Genomic DNA, 25,763 nt, shown 5'->3' with positions numbered 1-25,763 from the left:
GACTTAAAAGAATTAGGACTTGGTGTTCGAATTTGGCATGCCCAATTCCAAATACTCTTGTCTGCTACTCTTCAGCACCAAACAAGCAGACAGGGTCAGGGGGAGTTCACTGGCTGGCCAGTTACGTTGCATCTCACTTGCCTCCGATGCTTCCTCCTTCCAAACCGCCTTCCTCGGTCCAAACCGAAGGAAAAAGTATCAGAGTCACATGAAGTGCAATATAACTCGCAAGCTAGTGAACGCCTCCTGACCCTGTCCTTTTGTTCAGTGCTGAACAGCAGCAGACAGGAGCATTCAGGTGTTGTAAATCATGAACACGCTCAATCAATGAAAATGTGCGTGTGGGTGTTATCACCAGAGTAATCCCAGGTTAAAGAAGAACTGTAACCAAGGATTGAGCTTCATCTCAATCAGTAGCAGATATCACCTTTCCCACGAAAAATCTTTACCTTTTCTCCAGGGCTGTGGAGTCGGTCCAAAAATCCACCGACTCCGACTCCTCTAATTTGCATATTACAATTTTGTTGATTAAAAGTATGTAACATGAAATTCGTCTCTTAAAGAGACTCCGTAACAAAAATTGCATCCTGTTTTTTATCATCCTACAAGTTCCAAAAGCTATTCTAATGTGTTCTGGCTAACTGCAGCACTTTCTACTAACACAGTCTCTGTAATAAATCAATGTATCTTTCCCCTGTCAGACTTGTCGGCCTGTGTCTGGAAGGCTGCCAAGTTCTTCACTGTTGTGGTTCTGCTATGAACTCCCCTTTATGCAGACTGCCTGTGTGTTATTTAGGATTAGAGCAGCTTCTCTCTTCTCTCTCTTATCTTTTACAAGCTGGATAAATCGTCCTCTAAACTGGCTGGGCTTTCACATACTGAGGAATTACAAACAAGGGCAAAGCTGTTTGCAGGAAGAAAAGAGCAGCCTGAAACTTCAGTGCATGGGGGAAAGAAACACACAAATGATCTCTTGAGATTCAAAAGGAAGGCTGTATACAGCCTGCTTGTGTATGGATGTATTTTCTATGTGTGGACATACTGTACATCAACCTACTTCCTGTTTTGGTGGTCATTTTGTTTGTTTACAAACAAACTTTTTAAAACTGTTTTTAACCACTTTTAATGCGGCGAGGAGCGGCGAAATTGTGACAGAGGGTAATAGGAGATGTCCCCTAACGCACTGGTATGTTTACTTTTGAGCGATTTTAACAATACAGATTCTCTTTAACTGCCAACGCTTAGGAATTTTACAAGACAACTGAAGTGAGAAGGATGTGTAGACTACTATATTTATTCCCTTTAGACTAAAACTAGTCCTTGGTAAGAGTACTTGTAAAAGGTACAAACCGGAACAAATAACAGCTATCAGGCCCTAGGCAATGTGACTGTGGGTACATGTAAGAATGATGTGCAGGTACTCTGCAGGGGAATGAGGAGATTCTTCCTCTATTACACATTCTTCATGCACAATCTGAACAAGGTTTATGGGTGACAGACAACACCTCTGTGTTCAATGTGCACAGCATTCTCAGTGGATTTCCTGCAGCTCTGTGGGGAGTGCATATGTAGAGTATAGTACTACTGTGTAACAAAGTAAACCTGAGACAGATGAAATTAAAGTTTAAAACATACCTGGGGCTTCCTCCAGCCGCCTTCAGGATAATCAGTCCCTCGCTGTCCTCCTCCGCCACCTGGATCTTCTGCTATGAGTCCAGGTACTTGAGCCAGTCTGGTGTAGTGTGCATGCACACACTCCGCCGCCAGGAGCATACTACACCTGTTCAACACTATTGCGCAGGTGCAGAATGTTCCTGGCTGTGGGAGCGGCACGCGGTCGGACAGCGCTGACTGGCTGAATTACCAGGACTCATAGCAGAAGATCCGGGTGGTGGAGGACAGCGAGGGACTGATTAGCCTGAAGGGGGCTGGAGGAGCAGAATTATTTCCATCTCATTGACCATCTCTATTAGTGACACAGCTACACATCAGGCTTTATTCTTACAGCATAGATGTTATTTAGTATATATATAAGATTCCTGTGTACACATCATATATACAGTCACAATCAGATCTGTATATATGACCTTAAAAATACGGGGACTGCTTTATTGAAGCAGCACAAGTAACTAATTTTGATTGGTTTATTTCATTTTTGTGGACTAAGCACAGCTATTACTGTATATATACACATTATTTTTAATGACTATTATCTGAGAAATAGAACATTTTATCATATTTTCTATTTTAATTACAGTTACAAATTCATTAGGAGTCGGAGTCGGTGCATTTTTTCCCGACTCCGACTCCAGGCACCCAAAATTGCCCGACTCCACAGCCCTGCTTTTCTCAAAAAGAGATCATCAGAGGGCTTTGTATGGCTGATATTGTGGTGAAACCCCTCCCAGTGTGATGTCAACACCTAGGTATTGACATCACACTGTGGGAGCCTTGCTGCATTATGGGAAATAACCACAGTTACCAACTGCCAAAAAAGCAGCATCTCCTTCCACAGACATCACCTGCCAGCAGTAAAGAAGTCGCCATGTGATACATTTCAGAATGTAATTCAGGGAGAGGAAAGATTTTACATTGGGCAAACACTGACTAAATCATTTATAAATAATTATTGTAAAAATTAAGCACTTTTTTTTCAATACGTTATTTTCACTGCAATTCTTCTTTAAAGTACTTGAGCGTTATAGAAAAGATCTGTTTTTTTCTGTGGACATGTAAAGCACAAAGCTCTATGTTGGGTCAATGGACCATAGAAAGTGACTTTTTGACCTTGCCCTTGGAGTTCTTTTAAAGACATAATTTCTCCTAAAAGTGGAATTTTAGTTTCGGGAGGAGGAACAATCATAAGTCATTTTATATCTCATGTAACTCCATGAAGGGAATCTCCCTACCAGAGCTCCATAACAGTCTTTGGCCACTTCAGCATTTTAGATCAGCTCAATGTTTCTGAATGCTAAACAAATACTGCCCAGCATAATAAAACAGATAGTCTGTAGCACTCACATGGGGAAAAACATCAAGCAAAGCTGTGTCAGAGTCAGGCAAGGTACATGCACATCCACTTACTACTTGGTCACTGCAACATTTCCACTAACTCAAATGAGAGATGTGTAACAAAACTGGAGACAAGGAAGACTTACTGATTGAGAACTGCGAGTTTGTAGTTTGGTGCAGTAGTTCTGAACAGCAGATAACAGTTCTAAATCAAAATATATTGCTATAATAGATCTCACACTGCTCCTTTTTTGTGCTTCATGGTGTATGCTAAAACCAATATATTTCCCTCGATGTTTATGTAAGTTTTTGTTTGTAGTACACCTCATACTCAAGAAAAAAACAGAATGGTGGGTTTAATTACGTGCAAGATTTAACATTTTAGCTGTGTCAGCACACAGGACACTGGATTTACAAACCCATGACACCTTCACAGCTTTGATTCCCCTAAGACTAAGACGGAAAATAGGGCAATTAAGGTTGTGTTACCTGAAGCCTACAACCAGGCAAGTGAGCTGCACACCTGAGCTCGCTGCCACTTGTCCCTTCTAATGAATCTTTCTGATGAAAGGTTACTGGTAGCTCTAAAGTAGCAGAGTACTCCCAAAGGAAATCATACTCTACCTCAACTCATTCATTTAAATCAGGCTGGATTGAGAAAATAAAACAGGAATAATAAAGATCCTGATTCAAAAACCAATTATAAACAGATTTTTTTTGCAGGGTCTATCATGTTTTCTTAGTAAGAACAATGTATATATAGGAGGAAATGGAATTAAAAAAAAAAAAAAGCAAAGGGAAGACTACAGAGAAGATATCCAAATCACAAGATTTCCTATTAAGAAGGAAACCCTCATTAGATGTATTAACTGGAGCAAGAAATAATGTTTTATACAGGCCAATTTCACCACAATATAAAACCTTTGGTTTTTAGTCTTTACTCTCTAGAGACCTCTATCATATTTTCTGGGCACAAAAATCAATAAAACTGGTTTCTAGACAGGAACACACAAACACTAGCAATTCTGGGGTCTAGTTAATAGGAATATACAGGGTACTATGTTGAGTGATGGAAACCAGGCTTAAAGTGAAACTGAAGCAACACTAAACTAAAATGAGTTAACTGTATCCTTCTTACTCAGAAAAGTTACTTTTAGATATCCCACAGTTTTACGTTATGCAGCTTCTTTGCATGCACAACCGCTCGCGGTTGCGCACTCCTGGCCGCAGGAGCGCGAGAGGCCGCTATGGGGGAGGACCCCATGAGAGTAGCTAAGAGCGGAGCTGCACCGAGGGACACAAACTTCTAGGGGCTGGAGGAAGCCCCAGGTAAATAAATCTGCTATAATTATTTTTCCTCATGTATTCTTAAAAGTAGATCTATTGTTTTTTGTCAACTAAATGAAACAGCCTGTCCCGTATCTTAGAGTGCTAAAATATATGAACTATTAACCTTTTTTATCTATCCCATGCGCTCAAAGACCAGTTCTATGCCACGAAAAGTATTTTACGACTGTAATTCCGTCAGGCAGGGTGCTGACTGAAGGAAAACTGTCAGTTGCATAGCTTAACCCTCCTGGCATTTTGTCAAAATCCGCCAGGGGGCAGCAAAGCCATTTTTAAAAAAAACAAACAAAATTTTTTTCTCCATGTAGCGAGACAAGAATGGGATCTCCTGGAGGGCTTCCCCCGTCGCCATGGCGACGGGCGGGATGACGACACCGACGTCGTGACGTCAAAGGGGACTCTGATCCACCCCACAGCGCTGCCTGACACTGATTAGCCAGGCAGCGCACGGGGTCTGGGGGGGGCTTGGGCAGCTGCGGCGCGACGGATCGGATTGCACACGCAGCTAGCAAAGTGCTAGCTGCGTGTAGCAAAAAAAAATTATGCTAATCGGCCCAGCGGGGCCTGAGCGGTGCCTTCCGGCGGCAAAGCCCGAGCTCAGCTCAGGCTTACCGTTTGGAAGGTTAATATTAACTCTTTCAGTCAGCAGGAAGAAAAGCAACACCGCATATTTATTTGTGTATATACACTGTATATACAATGTCTATTTCATGATGTCAACTCAAAGAGACTCTGTAAAAAAAAAAAAAAAAAAAAAAAAAAAAAGGGTCCCTGGCGGGCATTTACCTCAGGAGGGGGAAGCCTCTAGATCCTATGGAGGCTTCCCCCATCCTCCTCCGTTCCATGGTGGTCTCGCTGGGCCCCTCTGAAGCCACAGCTGACAATTTGCAGTAGCGCCTGCTGCAATATTTACCTTCCCCAGCACCAGCGCAGTAGCGGTTCCCCGATGGGCTAAGGTGGAAATAGCCGATCCCAATTGGGTCCGCTCTACTGTGCAGGCGACTTGCGTCTGCGTAGTAGAGAAGACCCGACTGGAATTGGCTATTTCCGCCTGATCCCAAGCCACTACCACGCTGGAGCTGGGAAGGTAAATATTTACATGCCCGCCGTTCGGAGGGGCCCAGCGAGACCACCGTGGGACGGAGGAGGACAGGGGAAGCCTCGATAGGATCTAAAAGGCTTCCCCCTCTCAAGGTAAGTACTCCTCAGAGTTTTCTTTAAGCTGGCCATACATGCATCAATTTTACAGTTCAATACTGGCAGATTTGATCAGTCTGGCGTTTACAAGACATCTATTGCCCCAACATGTCCGGTGGATTGAAATTTCATTGTTTATTTACCTAGAATTGATTGGATCCATCATTTCTGTCAATCGGGGGTGAGACAGGAGTAGCGGTCCATTGATGTGCCAAGAACTCAAAAGAGGTGCAAGATAGAGAATTGTGTTAATCCTAAACCGTGTGCTGCCCTCTTGGTACCAGTTTTATTTATTCATTTATTTTGTAACTTTATGTCAAGAGTTACAGACAATATCCAGTTTCATTAGTCATACCGGTGTGAGTAAGCTCATGCTTTGAAACTGTGGAATAGTTTGTGCAAACCGTTTAAACCATTTTCCAATAGTAAATTGGTTTTAGAGGTCTTCTTCACAGTAATAAAAGAGCAAACTGACATATGGAAAATAAGCTTCAAGTTTTAACATTCTGCTACCTTCCTCACCTGAGTCATCTTGTCTACAGACACTGGAATGCCATCTATAGTCAGGGGAGGCAGATCAGAATTGATATCTTGCTGTACAGGTGCATGCTCCGCTAGTGCAGTTTCCAGGTCTTCCAGAATCATACTCTTATACTTACGTACCTAAGGGAGAAAGGTGGTGGTAAACAGAGATGAGAGCGGCTCTCAGATTCTCATCGCCTAGTTACACGGGTGCCCCAGGGCTTAGAAGCACCTCTGGCAGCACAGCTGCCAGCTAAAAATATACATTATTCTGTGTCTCTGATGATAGAGCAAGTAGGAAATAATGATGAAACATTAAGTAATACAGTACTGTGCTATATTATAACAGCAAGAGGAAAACTGACATCAAAGGTGTCATGAGAAATAATTCAGGAAATGTTTTTTCAACATTACAACTCTTGTATTTTACATTAAAATTGTGTAATATTAGAGGTTAAAGAAATTATTTTTCAGATTACTCTGGGACCTACTAGAAGCGCTTGCTAATCATTGGCGATTGGCAAAGCAATACACCAGTGGATCCTATAGGGGTGATCCCACAAGCAGTGCATCAGTGGCTGCAGTAGCCTAATCACAATCACTCTGGGAATTGTGGCACTTCCACGATTTTACGAATTGCAGGCGCTTTGCAGCAAAGCACCCATAGTGGGTCCCAGGCCTAATATGTGATCACCAGGGATGAGCTGGAAGGAGGGAGCGTGGTAGTCACGTGACCGCAAATTGGAAAGCAGCGTGAGGCGCACCGTGGGACGTATTAAAGAAGATGGTCGATGGGTAAGTTACCCCCCTCACACGCCCGCTCAGGTGCACTAATTATCCGGATGAATTCCGATTGACACCCATCCAAAACGCTGGTGGAAATTATTTTTCAGGTTCTCCATAATACAGCAGAATAAACCCTATTTATACATGAAGGGCAGTGTGAAACACATTTATTCAATTCCAATTCTCCTCAGTTTTCTCACAGATGTTTTCACTCCTTGTCCATAAAGATGGCATCGTTGTGTGCAGATTTCTTTCCTCTCCTGGCTTTCTGCCAGGCCCCTAGACTAAGGGCTCTTTCACATCTAGCAATGCGTGCAGGAGCAGTTCTGCACTCGTTGAATAGCCTGCGGCTTGTCGTCGGGATGCTGAGGTGCGACGCAATCAGCGGCAGCTATTAATTCACTCAACGCGAAGACGCCGGCTCCCGATGATTAAAAGCTTCGAATCGCAACGCACCGAAACGCAGCGTCGGGTGTGAAAGGTAAAATGAAAGTCTATGGACTTTCATTTTACCTTGATTAACGCAAAGTTTCGACTTTGCGTCAAAACGCAGGAAACGGGCTCTAATGTGAAAGAGCCCTTAATGTATGAACTACATCCCTTCAGACTTATGAATACCACCTGAACAACAGACACCAGCGCATATCCTATATAATAATAGGCAACTGTCCCTGCGTACAGCAGGGACAGTTGTCTCTGTGTAGCTGGGTCCGTGCTTTTTGCTACTGCGCATTTGCACAGAACAGACCCAGCCTCACACAGGCAGGACGACAGGGACGGAGCCAGGTGGACGTGTGAGCGGGCGGCCGGGTGTGTGGTGGGTGTGCGAGCGTGTGTGGTGGGTGCGCGCGCATGCGCAGTACATGCGGCGGCGAAAAACACAGACCCTGGAGCCCAGTTTTAAACGGGCTTGGGTCTGCTAGTACCAGCATATCTTGCATATGGCCGACACCTCAGAAACAAAAAATATCAGATGCTACATTTGCATCTAGGTACTCACAACATTCTCCAGTGGAGCTGCTCCAAACACTTTGAAGACCGGATTTGGTTTGGAAGGAGAAATACACAAGACTATGGCTTGCTGCCCAACTCTGGTTGTGTACTCATCCAAGGTTGCCCTCAGCTTCCTGCCAACAAAAAACAAAGTATGAGAAAATGCCAATAGGATGGGTAGACAAATAGCTTAAAAAAAGCTGGTGGCTTTAGGGCTTGTTCGCACTGCAAGAGCTTTTTATAAGTGCTTGCGATTTTACAAGCTCTTGCCAATGTTATCCTATGTATGTGTTCTCACTGGAGCGATGTGATTTTATAAAAATCTCCTATAGCATTGCATTAGCTTTTCAAATCACTAGACTTAAAAGCTCTTGCAGTGTGAACCAGGCATAAAATCTGATAACGAATAAAAGCATTTATAAATAACTACTTTGAAGATATCCCTTAATTTTAGCTTACACTGCAAACTGATTAAGACAGTTATCTAGCTTGCCTCCAACTTGTACACATTTGCATGTATTTACCATTCTTATGCTGGGTACACACTATGAAATTTTCTGGCCGATTTACTGTCAGATCGATTATTTCCAACATGTCGATTTGCTTGTGAGAGGGCTGCTCTGCGGACCCCCCACCCCAACCTTTACTGGTGAGTCCCTAGTCTGCCATGTGCATTAAGCTAGGATACAACCAAGACTGCCTGGCTTCTGCCCACCCTCTACACTATTGCCAGGGAAAGGTAGTGAATGCATGGGGGTGAAGGTGGGCCAAACATCCATCCACTAATTCATGAGAATGAAAGAATCTTTTGAGATGAAATGAGCATTTAGACAACTTACGGTAGTTCCTCTTGAATCCTTGGCTGTATTTGGTCAGTTAGCCATGAATTATAAGCAGTCGGTCCTGCTCAATGCCACTCCATTATATGCAGCACCATTGCCCCCGCCCCCCCCTCACCTGAACAATATAACCTCTACACGGTACTTGGCCCCGGGCTATACACTGAGGGATTGAGTTTATAGCCAACAGTAATTGTGCGTGTGCATTCACCTAAGGCTACATTCACACTGCTGCATTATAGTATGTTGCGTTATAACTTGCATATAATGCAAAGTGGGTAAAAAAATTATGTGGTGGTATAAAATGTGACATATGCAGAGAGAATTTAGACGTAAAAAATGCAACCTTAAGGATGCACAAACACGCATGTGCAACGCATTTCATCACAACCCTTCATTGACTAACATTGAACACGTCAACATTGAGACATTAAAATGTATTGTGTATGCCATAAACACACAAATCACGTGTCAATGCAATTTTAGCAGCACACTGTATTCTCTGCGTTGTAACAACGGAATCAGTTGCATTGCATCATAACTGCTGCAATGTGAACTGCTTATTGACAGTGAACTGGAGTGTTTAAGGCCCCGTTCACACTGCACGTGTTTCCAGCCGCGTTTTGGAAACGCGTGCAGGTGGCCGACACGCACGACATCAGACATTGCATAGAGTGCAATGTCTGATGTTCACACTGCATGCGTTCAGGACCTGTGCGGTCCGGGAACGCATGCTGCATGCATTTTTTGTAAAAACGCATGGCTGTCCCATTCACTTTTCAGTGATGGGATCAGCTACGCAATGCACACAAACGCGGATGGCGTGCGTTCGTACGCGTTGCTTTCCGCGTGCGTGCCCGTCTGCGTTTGTGATGTGAACGGGGCCTAACAGTGCGTTGAACAGGTTACCTAACAATGCACTGCATTGCCTCAGTGTAAAACTAGCCTTAGGCCTCGTTCACATCAGAGGAGCGCAGATGCACAGCTTCACATCTGCATTGTAAGTTGTAAAAGAAAGGAGAAAATGAATCCATGTGATATACTGGTCTCTGTACTAGTGTTCTTTGACATTTCCATGGAGACGGCAGACAACTGCCGATGTATCTAAACCCAGGGGGGGGCAGACCGGGTGCCCAACCAGTGGAAACTCCGAATCGGCCCCCACAGGCAGGGGTCGATGCTGATGAGTCTGACTCATCGGTTAGTGGTGTTAGCTCAGCCAGTTCAGCGAATGTAGATCTGAAAAAGAATACCAACAAAGACCATTATACACGTTCTAGGGCGGAGAAAAGCCAACCGAAAAGAGTAGATAAAGTAATCAAAAAGGGCCAAGGATGTGGTGGCGGAAGAGGGAGGGGGGAGGTAGAACCTCAGGTACCGCCCGGGACTACAGGTGGCCTCGAGACGCTATCCTCTGCGTCCTCGTCCTCCTCTTTAAACTTGTAGACCCCACCTATGGTGGGGATCAGCAATATATTCCAGAGAAGGTAGAAATGGCGAATTCTGATGATGCCTCGAGGGCCCCACAAATAATTAATCTTACTGGTGAAACTCTATCCGATACTGTAATACAGATTTTAGAGAGAGGTTTGGGATTTTGCCCCACCAACAATATCGATGTATTTAAAACAATTGTCGATTTGCATATGTTTGGGAGACGTATTCTCATGCAATTTTTGAGACAAGATTCTGGGAGGAGGGTCACCCCCAAACCAGCCGCTCGTGAATGGTCGGATAATGACCTTGTGGCACTACGTAATCTTTTTGATTTACAGGATGAGGGGAACACTGGAGATGAGGAGACATGGTCATGTCCTCCTCTACCTGATGGTTATCATCCCCAACTACAAGACTTTGGTCTGTTTAACAGATCAAGAAGGTTCCCTCCGTTCACCCTTTGCCCGAACCTTAAGACATTTATATCTGTTGTTGAGAAGGAGTTGAGGGATGTGGATGGGGGGGTTGTGAGGCACAGCAATTTAAATGACGAAGAAGCATCTGTGCTTACTGAATTGTCAGTACAGAATCAGTGGACTATCAAACCCGCCGACAAAGGCGGTAATGTGGTGGTCATGACCACCTTGGCATACAGAGAGATGTGTCTAGATATCCTCAGGGTGCGGGAGTGCTATGTGGGGGTCCCCCCGTCGATGGTTGCACGTTGTCAGAGGGAACATTTTTCTATCATTAACGATGCTGTGATGCGTGATGTCATTGATGACGATGTGGGGACGTTTCTGAAGGTTGCAGATCCGATCACTCCCACATTCTATGCACTTCCTAAAGTGCATAAGAATCTTATTAAACCACCGGGGCGACCTATCGTCTCCGGGCGTGGCTCTTTAACGGAAAAAGTGAGTGTGTATATTGATCGACATCTGCAGCCTCGCGTTAAGTCCCTCCCCTCGTACACGCGGGACACCTTGCACCTCCTCCAGATTCTGGATGGGATGCAGGTGCCCGTGGGGACGTTGCTTGTGGCCCTCGATGTGGAGGCCCTCTATTCAAGCATCCCGCACAACCTGGGGATTGACGCGGTTGACCTGTTTTTGAGTGAACTTGGGATACAACATGTACCTCACAATCTCCTCCTCTCGTCCCTCCTACGATTCCTGTTACATAACAACATTTTTGTTTTTGAAGAGTCCCACTACCTACAGGTGCAGGGCGCGGCGATGGGCACCACTTGTGCTCCGTCATACGCAAACCTGTACCTGGGGGCGTGGGAACGTGTCTTGTTTTCGGATGATGGGCTCTCGTTGTATCTCGGCCACGTATTAACGTGGCACAGATACATTGACGACATCTTCGTTCTCTGGACAGGGGGTGTGAATCTATTGCAGGAATTCGTGGTTCGTCTGAACGCGAATGATCGCAATTTAAGATTCACAGTGCAATGGGATGCATTGAGTATACCATTTTTGGATATAAGGGTGGGCATTGATGAACGGGGGTACCTCTTTACCCAACTCTATCGGAAGGATACCTCTACAAATTCATTACTACGGGCCGATAGCTTCCACCCTGATCACACGATCAGGGGGATACCTATGGGCCAATACCTTCGCTTACGGCGTAATTGCTCACAGATTACAGACTTTAAGAGAGAGGCAGACGACCTCCGGGCACGCTTTCATGCACGGGGGTATCGAGATAAACATCTTAAAAGGGCATATCAGCGAGCCCATATGAGCAGCAGGGATACTTTACTCGGATCGTCTGGGAATGCGAAACAGGGATCGGAAGTCCTCAGATTCTGTACCCAATTTTGTGCCCAACATACATCAATTCAACATATAATTAATCGTCATTGGCACATTTTGGTTAATGATCCGAAACTTGCAAGGATTGTTCCCGACAAACCTCAAATCGTTTTTCGCCTGGCACCGTCGCTACGGGATAAACTAGTTGGGAGTCACTTTCGCGGCACCAACAGTATACACCAACACTGCAAAGCCTTAGGGACGTATACTTGCGGGGGTTGCACTATGTGCCGATATATTCAGGTTGGAAAAACAGTGATGCTTCCCAATGGGAGGCGTTGGAACTTATCACATTTTGTTAACTGTGGTACGATGCTGGTGGTGTATCTTCTGACATGTCCCTGTGGGGCGTTTTATGTCGGGAAGACGAAACGCGATTTAAGATCTCGCATGTCGGAACACATCACCAGCATCACCACAAAAAAATCCTTCCACTATCCCTACACCAGTGGCTCGGCATTTTAGATCGGCGCATGGTGCTAATCCGTCGGGGATACGTTTTATCGGTTTGGATCGCATTCATCGGACGATCCGGGGGGTAACAGTGATCGCCTGCTGCTCCAGAGAGAGTCCAGGTGGATCTTTGACCTACGGGCCACGGATCCACCTGGACTAAATGAAAACAATAGTTACTCCTCCTTTTTACCTGTATAGAGTTTGAGCAGTACTGTCTTACCCCATTTGATTTTCTGTGCCTCTCCTCTCCGCCTTGCGGCATGCTGGTGCGTGCCGGCGTGGCGTTCCCCCATACAATCTACCCCAGTGTATTGAGGATTTTTCTCTAAATTAAAGAAATATTGATTTCTCACTTTATCTAGATGGGGACTGCATAAACGCAGTTCTCCATTGACTCTTTATTGGGGTTTTTGAATTCACCATTGATGTACAGATATACATGTATTTCTTTAGATTTTTGATTTATATATACTTTTTGAATCGTTGAGTGGGCGCTTACCTCGCTTTTATGGGCGGCAGTATGGCCGCTGCACTCCCTCCACGAGGATGGCTGGGCTTGTTAGTCCTACATCCTCCTCACTGACATCTTGCCCCCTCCTTTGTGTGGGTGGAGTGGTGGGTGTGTGTTGTGCGTCTGTGCGCTCCATCTTGCTTGGTTTGTTTGGCCGCGCCTGTCGTTGGGTGATGCGCCCGCCCCCCTTTGCCTTCTAAGTGGATGTGGGCTTCTGCCTCCCTCCCTCCTCCTGATGGGGGATTGGGCCGTGCGGGGCGGGCGCTTTGCGCTGCGATTGGCGGGCTGGAGTATTTCTGAGCTGTTTGGGGATGAGTGAGACGACTGTGCCACGCCCCCTTTGAGAAAGCCGGAAGTCCGGCGAAACATGTCAGGAACGCGTGGCCTGGCGTCCTGAGGCCGCTCGCACCTGCCGGCTCATGCCGATCCACATACCCGACTGAACCTCTCCTGGCTGGACACCTCTTGGCTGGTCGCATGTTGCATTATGCTTATCTAGTCCCCAACGTGGCTTCACCCATGCAAATCGCACGGCAATCTTGACTGGACAAAGGGAGCCTGTCTCTGCTCACTGTTCTTGCTCCAAGCTGCATCTGATATTGGAGTTGCTCGCTGCAATATGGATCTGAGCTAAGCCGAGAGGACATCTACCACTGGGTATCGTATGAACTGCTCATGGTCAATCGGACAAAATATCCATGTCCAATTACATTTTCCTTATGGGCTGGCTTTGTCTGCTGCTTTTGCATATGTCCATATAGACTCTGCTGTGCTCTTGCTCTGTCCGCAACTGTACATTAACATCCGCTGATGCTTTCTTGAACTGTGGACTGCAAGGACAAGGGGACGCCTTTGTTCTTTGTGTCTCTCTTTTGCCTATGTGGCTAATGTGCTTGGCTGGACTTTGATCTACAGTCTTTAACCCTTTACGATATTGGAAGCCCTATTTTGGGATACCTGACTTAAAATTATACAAAAAAATCTTTTTTGCACAAAAATTCGATTGAGCAAGTGCTTTTATCTAAGCCAGGTGGCCAGGTGTGTATGTGAAGTGGTTGTGTGGTGTGGTATGGGTGATGGTGTTGTGGCGGCCACTGGGCTGCCTCTTTCTTTTTAATGGTATTTTTCCTTTTTTAATGTGTGTACTCTATTTGGATGTTTAATAATTAATAAAAGTTTTTTTTATATTTTTTCTAAGAATATGCTGTTTTTTTGCTTGGAGTATACGACCTGCCTTTTGCACCTCCTATATTGTCTAGTTTGCCGATGTATTTACATGAATGTAGTTTTTTGACTTGTGGGCATGTGTACCATTTTATCTTTTTTCATTTTCTGGTAGAGTGACAATATAAGTGACAGTGCCCAGCCTTATTTTTTTCTCTAGAGACATGCACCCTTCTCATCTCCTGTTGTTGCAATACGCATTTAAAAGCATGGCCCTTACTACCCATACTGCCAAAAGCTGTTAGTGGTTTGGGGCTGCCACACTTTTCACTCCAACCCCACCCACTGGCCTGGGTATCCCACAATACACATGTACAGTTCAGTTAGCTGTGAGCAGATTTGTGGAACAGTACAGCAAAGTCCCCAGTATCCGGCACCGGCGGGGATCGCCTGATGCCGGATACATGTGCTCCCACTTGAAATACTTACCGAGGCTCCAGCAATGTCTGGCTGTCTCCCTCTATCTCCCTGCGGGCTCGGAGCGGCTTTCCGGCTTCCCCAGTGCATGGAAGCCGGAGTGTCAGCTGACCCGCATCATGTGACAATCCGGCTTCTGTACACAGATGCCGGAAGCTGCTGAGAGCCGGCTGGGAGATAGAGACTACAAGCCATTGCTGGAGGCTCAGCAAGTATTTCTAAGCCTGCCAGCACCCACAGAGAGCCCCCCAAAAGAGGTCCCCGTAATCCTTCAGGCATGCCGGTTAGGTGAGACTTCTGCTTGCCTGAATTCCGGATAATGGGACTTTGCTGTATACAGTACAGGGGCTGTTCTCCATTGCCACCTTTCCTTTAGGGCTCGTTCCACTATAGCGAATCTGCATGCGGGCACCTCATGCAGATTCGCATAGGCAATACAAGTGGATGGGATTGTTTCCACGTGTGTGTCGTGCGTTTTGGCGTGCGGGGAAAATCTGCACGGCAGAGCCGTCCGATTCCGCGTGCAGCTGAATGCTTTTAATAGGGAAATCACATGCGGCTTTGTCATGCGGTTTTCCCTACGATTTCGCGTGCGATTTCGCATGTAATGTTATGGACATTTACACAGGCAGTGACATGGTTAAATTCGCCTGCTTCATAGCCATGCGAAATCGCGGGGAAAACCGCATGCAATTTCGTCCGCGGTGGAATCCAGGCGATTCCGCACCGCAACAGTGGAAACGAGCCCTTACTGCAGATGACAGCACACTTCCTTCCCAATTCATAGAAGCGCACCAGTGCAGGGGCCACTTTCAAGTATCGCAGCTGACGGTTTTTATGGTGCCCCACGGAGACCCCATTACATTTTAATAAACAACATGGCCGGAAATAGGATCGGGTTTCAGATTTTGGCCCCTTACATGATTGAGTTTGTCACGCATGGTCTAATCATACATTTTCCACTTTTGAGGTCTAAAAAGGCACACATATGATTTTGTAATTTAACCCTATGAAGAGAAGACATTTTCAGCCATGTAATCTTCATTGTTGTGATTGTTCTTTAAACCTTCAGAGAAGCACTCACCGAAGCAGTCTTGTTTGCTGTCTTTTGCGTATCGATGGGTTAGACTCAAATATGTGAGGCCTCTTGCGTTTCCTTCCTGTAGCCACAGCAGCTGCAGCAGCCATTCCCACAGGGCCTACACATACAGAAAAGTTACTACATAGCTACTAGAAAAAAGGGGGTGGGGGGAATATGGAGATGGTCAATGAGATGCTAATAACTACGACATAGTACTGGCCCATTCAAATACACTTTCTGTCAATTTTAATTGGGCCAATTACAAGCTACAATCTGCATTATACCTGCAAACAAGCCAGTATTACTGTACAAGCATTCCACGGATCATGTCTAGTCAAATATATACATATTATGAATATAAGAACCATAAAAAAGTATGAGATAACATAGATGCTTTTTTTGGGGGGGGGGGGGGGGGGAGGGATTATAGCCCATTGTGAGCAATATGCAGACTGGATGCATTTACGAGGCTCAGTATCACTACACATCAACAGTTTATACATCACCAGGGTCATGAACCTTTTTGTCTAAGAGAGCCATAAACTCCACATATTTTACAATGTAGTTCCGTGAGAGCCATACAATATGTTTCAAACTGGGACAGTAGGGCTCACAACCCTGTTGCCATGGTGATGTGTATACAGTTGATCTGCCAGGCAGCAGAAGTGCCAGCAGACACGTCTTCAGCTTCTCTTGGATATCAGCAATTTCCCCGAGAGCCAGACAGGAGAAATACAGACTAACAGCTTGTACAATTAGCTAGTTGACTTGTGGGTTGACTTTCATAGGACGAGATTCCCCCCCTCCCCACTCTGATTGGCCCAGTAGGCTGCCTGTCACATGACAGGCAGCCTATTGAGCCAAAGTGCAGGGATCTCGTCCTACAAAGTCAATGGACCAGACAGGGTCCAGAGTGGGGCAATTGGAGCAGCCATTCCTTTTGGGGTAGCGCGAGTAAGTTAGTAGTGCAGCAGCGTGCCATTGGATTTCCGCTGCCACACAAAGCTGCTCTGCTTGAGCAGTGTAGCTTGGTGAATCAATCCCTACTGATTTGTATGTGAGCCAGATGTAGCCATTAAAAGAGCCACATCTGGCTCCCGAGCCATAGGTTCCTTACCCCTGATATATCACAATGCTTTGCTGAGGTCATTGGATCTTTCCTATAATGCTAATGCAAACACAGTCTTTTAAAAAACAGTACAGAGTTTAAGAAGAGCTGCTTGTAAAAGGAGTTTTGCAATAGACAAAACTTAATAACTTATTCTACCAGAGATCAGCTTAGAGCAAAACATTTGTGTCATAACTGCTCCCTCTGCTGGCAAAGATTGTGCTACTCGCTGAAACGCTCTAGCTTTACTACTGCATGCCATGGGCTAAAGGGAACAAATGTGCTTGCATTTTGCCAAAATAGATGGTGCACTAAAAGTGCACAAATAGGACATTTATAGACATTCATTTTGAAGGAAATGGCTGATCAAGAATGAATGCCAACATTTAATGAGAATGAAACAGAAGTACCATTACATTCTTAAAACGCATGTCATAACTTAAAAGGGTTCTTTCGCGAAAAAAGTAGGCAGTTAAAAAATGTGACAGATGGCAGGTTTTGGGCCAGTCCATCTTTTTAAGGGGGATTCTCAGGGCTTTCTTTGTTTTCAACAGCATTTCCTGAACAACAGTTTAACTGCCAAAATAGCAAGATACCAGCCGGCCTCCCTAATCACTTGCACACTATTATGTCAGTTAGATTTTGCAACTGTTGTTCAGGAAATGCTGTTGAAAACAAAGTAAGCCCTGAGAATCCCCTATAAAAAGATGGACTGGCCCAAAACCTGTCATCTGTCACATTTATTAACTGCCTACTTTTTTCGCGAAAGAACTCCTTTAAGGCATTTCACTGGAGAACGTTAATAAATATTATCACAGCATACATTAATACAGATCTGTAATTTGTGTAGCAAAATCAACTCAGAATTAAGCTACCTGGCTTGTCTTTTTGAGTTTATCCACTATGGCCTCGATTCATAAAGCATTACCTCATGCGGTAATGCTGAAAACAGCAGACTTTACCGACCACTTAGCAAAATGTCAATTCATAAAGGCTGTTATCGCATGAAAAGCTGACATTACCGACGAGGGAGCTAAATTACCGACTTGGTTGCAGTTACCGACAACACATGTCAGTAAATTGTCAGCAAATGTCAATTCATAAAGCCTGCAACATGCGGTAAGCCTGGCGGTAGTTACCGACACCTCTGGTGAGGTCTTAACAGGTTACCAACACCTCTGACAGCTCTGATTAATGCAAAGTGCAGAGATCCGAAAGTCTGTTTGATTCATCTGTGGAGAGAGCCGGAGAGACGTCTGTGTGAATCATTTCAGCAGGCAGGGAAAGACTGTGTGACTCATCTGTCTGAGTCATCAGTGGGAGAGCCAGAGAGAGCCGTCTGTGTGATTCATTTCTGCAGGGCAAAGAGGGAATCGGGACACTGCTCTACTCTACCACTCAATGGGCTGCGGTAATTTACCGACCTCCAAGGGCAGCTGGGGAAATGTTTATGAATTAGCACACAGACCGGGAAAATACCGAGTGCGGTATTTTCCCGACAAGATTTTTGTTATCGCACTGCTGTTTATGAATCGAGGCCTATAGGGGTCAAATATACTAAACTGTATACTAATGCAATCCCTTAGGCCTGTTATCGGTAATCTTCTAAAACCAAAAATGTGTTTGCTTGGAAAAAAAGGGATTTTATTTACAACCAAATTACTAAAGATTCAACTTTTGAACAATTTCAGGCAATTTCTTGATGATTGCAATCCGATGAAGCAGTGTCCTTTGATTGTTCAGCTGGTTGGTCGCTAATAAATAAACCAACACACACCTGGTCAGTAGTGCAACCAATTTTTCATCTTATTTCGACTTCATTCTGTTCAAAGGCCACAATCTACCTGCACGTAAAACTTCAGTTTAAGTGTTTGGTTTATCATCTACTCAGCTGTGACATACTAATTCAAAAAACGTCATCGTGACCTTTATCTCTAGGTCTAGATTCTCAACTCATGGTACACATACCCTAGGTTCTTCCTATTAGAATGCTGACAAACACTGTTCTAGCTGACTTGTTTCTGAAATGGTCTCACAACAAATTATCTGAGAATCTGTAATCACCTTTTTGCCCAGAACAAACCTGCAGAAAATGTAAAACTTAAAATACATGTGTAAACATACATAGGAGATGTACATTTCTCCTACAGTAAAATTAGCTATAAATTACTTTTCTCCTATGTTCCTGTCGCTTACAGCAAGTAGTAGAAGTCTGACAGACCTAACAGGTTTGGGGGTAAAATAAAGAAAAACCCCTGTGCTTACTTTCAATATTTAATCATAAAATGTCTCCATAGAAGATATATAGTCATCAAACCAACATAGGAAGCAGACAAATAGCTGCAAGATACTCCTGCCAAAAGAACGTAAATCTCATTTTTCACTCCTTTCACATATAGCCCGAGATCTCATTAGACAGATGTCTTCTGCTGGCTTTGGCAAAGGCAACTTCCCAATGCCTTTAGTGCACAGTAAAAAAAAAATTGTTTAGGAAAAAAACTTTAAGAACAATCAGTCCAAGGCAAAAAAAATAAAAAAATCCTCAGGGCTCTGCTACAATGAGCAGTGGTTTATTCATGCTACCTTCAACATCAAAGACCCCTCCAGCAAGTTCCACCTTGACAATGTTGAGGAGGACAGCGGGGGACTAGATACTCCAGTCCAAAGGTGTTCTGGAAGTAACTCAATACACTGCTAGACCCGGCCAACGATACATGCAGACAGCTGGGTCTGGCAGCGTATGGAGTAAGTTCCGGAATGCCTCTATCTAAGGGGAGATTTATGTTCTTTTGGCAGGAGTGTCTGGTGATTTGTCTGATTCCCATGTTGGTTTGATGACTATAACTCTTGTATGGAAAATGTTATGATTAAATATTGAAAGTAGAGCACAGGATTTTCTTTATTTTATTGCTACTCTTTTATGAATAGGAGTGGGAGTTCTCCTGTTTGGCCCCTATTGTAGTTATATTTAACAAAGGGAGAGATCTACAATGGTTTGTTTAGGTTTTGGACTAGTCCATCTCCTCAGAGAATTTTGTATTTTCTTTATTCTATACAAAAAAACAAACAAACAAACAAAAACACTCCCTTCAAAGAATCTATTTGAAGATGTTACATCACCATCACATCCTTAAGGTGGCCACTAACGATACAATCTTTTTCATCCAATTTTACCAAATCTATGTAGTATAAGGGTAAACTGAGTGAATAGATTGAATGGATAATTTTGGAAGTTATCTTCTATTACATAGAAATTGTAAGATTGGATGAAAAAGATTGTACCGTTAGTGGCCAGCTTTAGAGATTGGTTAACCACTTTCCAATAACTTTGTGTGGACAGACTTTATAAAAAAAATCTCTATAAAATATTTAAGAATAAGTTAAAAAAAACTCCTGATGGTAATATCACTGGCTATAGGTTATTTTTAAAATAACAGTACAATATAACAATGACTAAATATAAAATGTATTACTGAGCAAAACCACCCTACCAGCAGCTGCTAGATGGGCAGTTATCTCATCAGTTGCAGTGGAGTTGAGGATGTCCGAGTCATCATAAGATGTGTCTTCTGGAGATGATGGGGAATCTTCATCAGCACTTAGCATACTGTGCTCTGTGTATGTGGCAACATGGACTTGCTGGACCTGCTGTACAGTGTGAGCGACTGTATGCGCTTCAATGGTGGTCAGGCTATCTGTCTGCGTAACAGTATGATCCTCCATGATTGCCAACTGTGAACAAAGCACAAGGTATTACAATTAAAAACACAAAACACAATTACCAGTAAGTCAAGAACTTATTTGCAAGCTTTCCCCTTCCAGTGGCCTCAATTCATGGAGCATTATCAAACGTTTATCAAACACTTTATCAAACGTTTGATAATTTACCTCATGGGTAAAATCTCACTAAGGCCCGTTCACACTGCACGCGTTTCCAGCCGCGTTTTGGAAGCGCGTGCAGGTGGCCGACACGCACATCAGACATTGCATAGAGTGCAATGTCTGATGTTCACACTGCATGCGTTCCGGACCTGTGCGGTCCGGGAACGCATGCTGCACGCATTTTTTGTAAAAACGCGTGGCTGTCCCATTCACTTTTCAGTGATGGGATCAGCCACGCAAAGCACACAAACGCGGATGGCGTGCGTTCGTACGCGTTGCGTTCCACATGCATGGCCATCCGCGTTTGTGATGTAAACGGGGCCTAAGGTGTTATATATTTGTTGAATGTTTTATCGGTAAAACATTCGATAAATATATAAGACCTTAGCGAATATAAGATGAGATTTTAGCCATGAGGTAAATTATCAAACGTTTGATAAAGTGTTTGATAAACGTTTGATAATGCTCCGTGAATTGAGGCCAGTGTCATCTGGAATCTGATTGGATGTTATAGTTGATTTCACCTACTTTCTGTATAGCTAGTCTACTGGAACCTACATTATGCCCATAAAGAAGTAACAATATACAAGATGCTACCAATTAGGATTTATTTAAATACAGAGCAGCAAATTATTCCATCTACTATCAAAATGTAACTTTCAAAATTTCAGCCTAATAGAGGTGGTGCATGCCTGAGCGATTAACCAGTCAATTGCAGCATGTTTTTAGGGATGCGCAACCCCCCCCCCCCCCCATTCCTTATTTTACTATCAAAATGTGCTAGTGTTATAAGTGGAATCTGATTTTCTTTTTTGCATAACAATTTAGAGGTCATCTCTGGCTAAACACAGATTAAGCTAAACATCTGTCAAATCTTAAAGTGTACCCTAGGCGACATGTGACATGGAGATAAATGTGTATGTGTATGTATGTAAAACATTAATAACCAGGCCGTTTTACTTGTTGTATTTTGTTTCCAGAATTAGAATGGAAATGAAAGTTTTTGTCTTGTCAGGACCTTGTGGCAATATAGTAAACATCACTGATGAGCAAATTACAACCATAAAGTTTTCCAGGGAGAATACAACTTCTGAGAGCAGAGGGAGATAAAATACATGAACTACTGACCCTTTTCTAAAGGTGCATACACACGCACTACCGCCGGCAACGACGGACCCTCCCGCTGGGCGGACGTTCAGCCGACAGTAGCACGTGTGTACGTGTTGTTGGCGGACTGATAAGGCTGTTTCTGAACAATCCGCTCAGCCTTATCAGTCCGCAGACAGCGTGTACACACGTGCTACTGTCGGCTGAACGTCCGCCCAGCAGGAGGGTCCGGCGGACCCAGCGTTGCCGGTGGTAGTGCGTGTGTACGCACCTTAACTCTGGGACACTTATTAGGCCTCCTTCATATATATGCACTGCCTTGCGCATTTTGACAGCGCGTATGGTGTGCGATCAGCAAGATCAGAAGTGCAGACAGCAATTCTGGCGTTCAGTCTATGCGCGCTGCACAGCAGTGCCATGTGCTATCAAGGGCTGTGGAGTCGGAGTTGGGAGTTGAAAAGCCGGAGCAATTTTGGGTACCTGAAGTTGGACGTTTCATAAACTGAGGAGTCTAAGTCAGGAGGCGGGTGACTCCACAGCCCTGGTGCTATCGCACTGCTGAACGCATTTTTCGGCAAAGCGCATCACTGATCGCATTCACTGTAATGAAAAAGACCAGCTCAGCAAAGCAGATGGCGTGCAATCGCATGTGCTTGCGTTCCGAACTGACTGCCATCTGCGTAGCCTAATGTGAATGAGGCCTTATGAAGGGGATCAGCAGCACAACGCAGATGGTGTGAGATCACGTGCGCTTGCATTCCGAACCTTAAGCCGGCACTGAGCAGAGGCAACAGAACATTCAATATAGTTTGTAGATGTTAAAATAGCACAAAACCATGGGATAGCTAAAAAAAAAAAAAAAAAAAAAAAAAAAAAAAGAACCATCCATTTCACAATCAATGACTTTCAATTCACATGAATGACTGATCACACTTCCTGCTGTGATTTTATAACACTATGTTAAGAAAAAAAAATTAGTGATGTTAGAATGCTGGCTTTCCAATAACATCTGTGACAACAGGAAGCCAAATTAACAGCTACAGAATAATTATTTTGTAGATTAAGTAGTTAACATGTTTAGATGTGGACTGTGATTTTAAAGTGAAACAGAGGTGAAAACATACTGATAAGATAAACAATTGTATTTATGCTCATACTCCTAAAAATGACCTCTTTATTTGTTCCATCAGCGCGGGGTCAATGCAACCTGTCTGTTGCTCAACAATTATCGCAGCCTCCCGAAACTTGCGGTTTATTTGGGGGAACATGCTGAATGGATGTTAAAAATGGAGCAATTAGTACAGATCCTTTTGATTAACATAGGATTTGTTCACCTCCGGAGCTAAAGGGGCCACTTTTTGTGCCAATGTGAAATGGGCCAAATTAATAAAAAAAAAAAAACATTTTATGGATATGTAAGCGAGAAGATATTATGCCTCTGATTCAGTCTTAAAGGATACATAAGGCAGCTTAAAAAATTGACTGCCAGGGGCTTCTTCCAGCCCCTCGTAGTTTGAGTCCCTTTGCGCAGCTGTTCAGTAGTCAGCTGTTCGCTCCGTAATGGTCCACGATTCGGCCGGGCACTGTGCCTGCACAGAACGCACCCGGTAACAGGACTGCAAGCGGCATATGCACAGAAGAAGCCAACCAGGCTGGGTCATGATTCATTATTGAGTGAACAGCTGACTAATGGCCGACTGCACAAGAGACTATGAGGGGCTTGAAGAGGCCACAGGTGAGTCAATCATTTTTTTTAGCTGCCTCATGTATCCTTTAAAGGGAACCTTAACTGAACGGGGGGTAAAGAGTTTCACTTACCTGGGGCTATTACCTGCCCCCTGCAGTAATCCTGTGCCCTCGGAGCCGCTCTGGAATCCTCCGGTCCCCCAATGTCACTTAGATTCGTTTTTGACGACTCACCAGTCGGCCGGCCGCCATGCGTATTATTAGACGCATTCCCTACTGCAATTAGCGCTGTTGCGGCCCGCAACGCATACAAAAATACGCGTTGCCGCATTCCGCACACGTAGAAAGGCGGCAACACGTATCTTGTACGCGTTGCGGTCCGCAACATCGCTAATTGCAGTAGGGGATGCGTCCCAATAATACGCATGGCGGCCGGCCGACTGGTGAGTCGTCAAAAACGAAACTAAGTGACAGCGGGGGACCGGAGGATTCCAGAGCGGCTCCGAGGGCACAGGACTGTTGCAGGGGGCTGGTAATCGCCCCAGGTAAGTGAAACTCTTTACCCCCCGTTCAGTTCAGGTTCCCTTTAAAGAGACTCCGTAACAAAAATTGCATCCTGTTTTTTATCATCCTACAAGTTCCAAAAGCTATTCTAATGTGTTCTGGCTTACTGCAGCACTTTATACTATCACTGTCTCTGTAATAAATCAATGTATCTTTCCCTTGTCAGCCTGTGTCTGGAAGGCTGCCAAGTTCTTCAGTGTTGTGGTTCTGCTATGAACTCCCCCTTTCAGGCCCCTCTCTGCACACTGCCTGTGTATTATTTAGATTAGAGCAGCTTCTCTCTTCTCTCTTATCTTTTACAAGCTGGATAAATCGTCCTCTGAGCTGGCTGGGCTTTCACATACTGAAGAATTACAGACAAGGGCAAAGCTGTTTGCAGGAAGAAAAGAGCAGCCTGAAACTTCAGTGCATGAGAACAGGGGGAAAGAAACACACAAATGATCTCTTGAGAGTCAAAAGGAAGGGTGTATACAGCCTGCTTGTGTATGGATGTATTTTCTATGTGTGGACATACTATACATCAACCTACTTCCTGTTTTGGTGGCCATTTTGTTTGTTTATAAACAAACTTTTTAAAACTGTTTTTAACCACTTTTAATGCAGCGAGGAGCGGCGAAATTGTGACAGAGGGTAATAGGAGATGTCCCCTAACGCACTGGTATGTTTACTTTTGTGCGATTTTAACAATACAGATTCTCTTTAAAGCATTTCAACATTTAAATGGTTGCATTACAGCAGCCATGAGAAGCAGCTCTGTGTTCACACTTCACACTTAAATCTAGGTACAGTGAGTTGTTAACATTAGGCTTTATGCATTCATCATAGTGCACCAGTGCCAGAACTGTGAGAGAATAGCACATCTGAGCACAATTTCTGGGCATGAGCCTGCAGTTTACCGTATATTGTTTCTAGGAATATAGATAGAGGAAGACTAATTAACAAAAAATCCAGGCCAAAGACTTATATAGATAATATTATTAAGTATATACAGCCCTTTGGAAGGGGTATGCATGAGATGAAGGAGGATGGAAGGGGATGCAAGTGGGGAATGTGGATGAGTGGGGAATGTGGAAATGAATGGGAAGAAGAGTTGGAGTAGAATCAGTTATATCCAGCAGCAATGAGGCATTTGAAAAGATCCTTGGGTATTAGTGCTCTTTGGGGTAAAGTGGCTTGGAGGGGATCGTAAGGAGATTAATAGCTTATAATTGTTGTTTGGTTTTAATGTAATGAACGCCTGGCTCTTCTACTGACCACATATGCTATTGCTCCGTTGTTACTGCCTGATGAAGCAGGATCAAACCTGCGAAACGCGTTGCTAATTTTTGGAGTTTATTGACTGTGTTTGTCGTACAACTGTACCAAATTTGGAGATCCCATGATATTTCCACGAAAACCAAACTGAGAATATTCCAAAGTAATGTGAAGACAGTCCTCCTGTATGGATGTGAGACATGGAAGGTGACAGCAGAGATAACAAAAAGCCTCCAAACCTTTATAAACCGCTGCCTTCGAAGAATACTAAATATCTGCTGGCCAAATGTAATTTCAAATAAAGAGTTGTGGGAAAGAACCCAAGAACAACAAGTGGACGTGCAGATCAAACGCAGAAAGTGGAGATGGATTGGCCATACTCTTCGCAAGGCCAAGTCAATTGAGAAAGAAGCCTTAAAATTGAACCCTCAAGGCAGCAGAAAAAGAGGAAGACCAAAGATAACCTGGAGAAGAAGTGTAGAGGAAGAAATAAAGAAGGCAGGGGCAACATGGA

At 44.2% G+C, this 25,763-nt stretch overlaps 1 protein-coding gene across 4 annotated transcripts in view; it reads right to left on the bottom strand.

Annotated features, from left to right (window-relative positions):
- The window catches only part of NRF1 (nuclear respiratory factor 1), a 101,484-nt gene that overhangs the window by 51,651 nt on the left and 24,070 nt on the right, over nucleotides 1-25,763 (bottom strand). For all 4 annotated transcript variants that reach the window (XM_068275962.1, XM_068275964.1, XM_068275963.1 and 1 more), the window contains exons 2-5: nucleotides 20,248-20,488; nucleotides 15,652-15,766; nucleotides 7,865-7,991; nucleotides 6,079-6,219 (exon numbers count right to left, since the gene is read on the bottom strand). In XM_068275962.1, the coding sequence (XP_068132063.1) occupies nucleotides 6,079-6,219; nucleotides 7,865-7,991; nucleotides 15,652-15,766; nucleotides 20,248-20,479 (615 nt within the window). In that variant the 5' untranslated portion in view covers nucleotides 20,480-20,488. The remainder of the gene's footprint in view (nucleotides 1-6,078; nucleotides 6,220-7,864; nucleotides 7,992-15,651; nucleotides 15,767-20,247; nucleotides 20,489-25,763) is intronic.

The sequence above is a fragment of the Hyperolius riggenbachi genome, chromosome 3 (genome assembly GCF_040937935.1).
Source record: "Hyperolius riggenbachi isolate aHypRig1 chromosome 3, aHypRig1.pri, whole genome shotgun sequence".
NCBI lineage: Eukaryota > Metazoa > Chordata > Amphibia > Anura > Hyperoliidae > Hyperolius > Hyperolius riggenbachi.
Note: the sequence above shows the minus strand (reverse complement) of the source record. Positions and strands in the feature narration are given on the sequence as shown.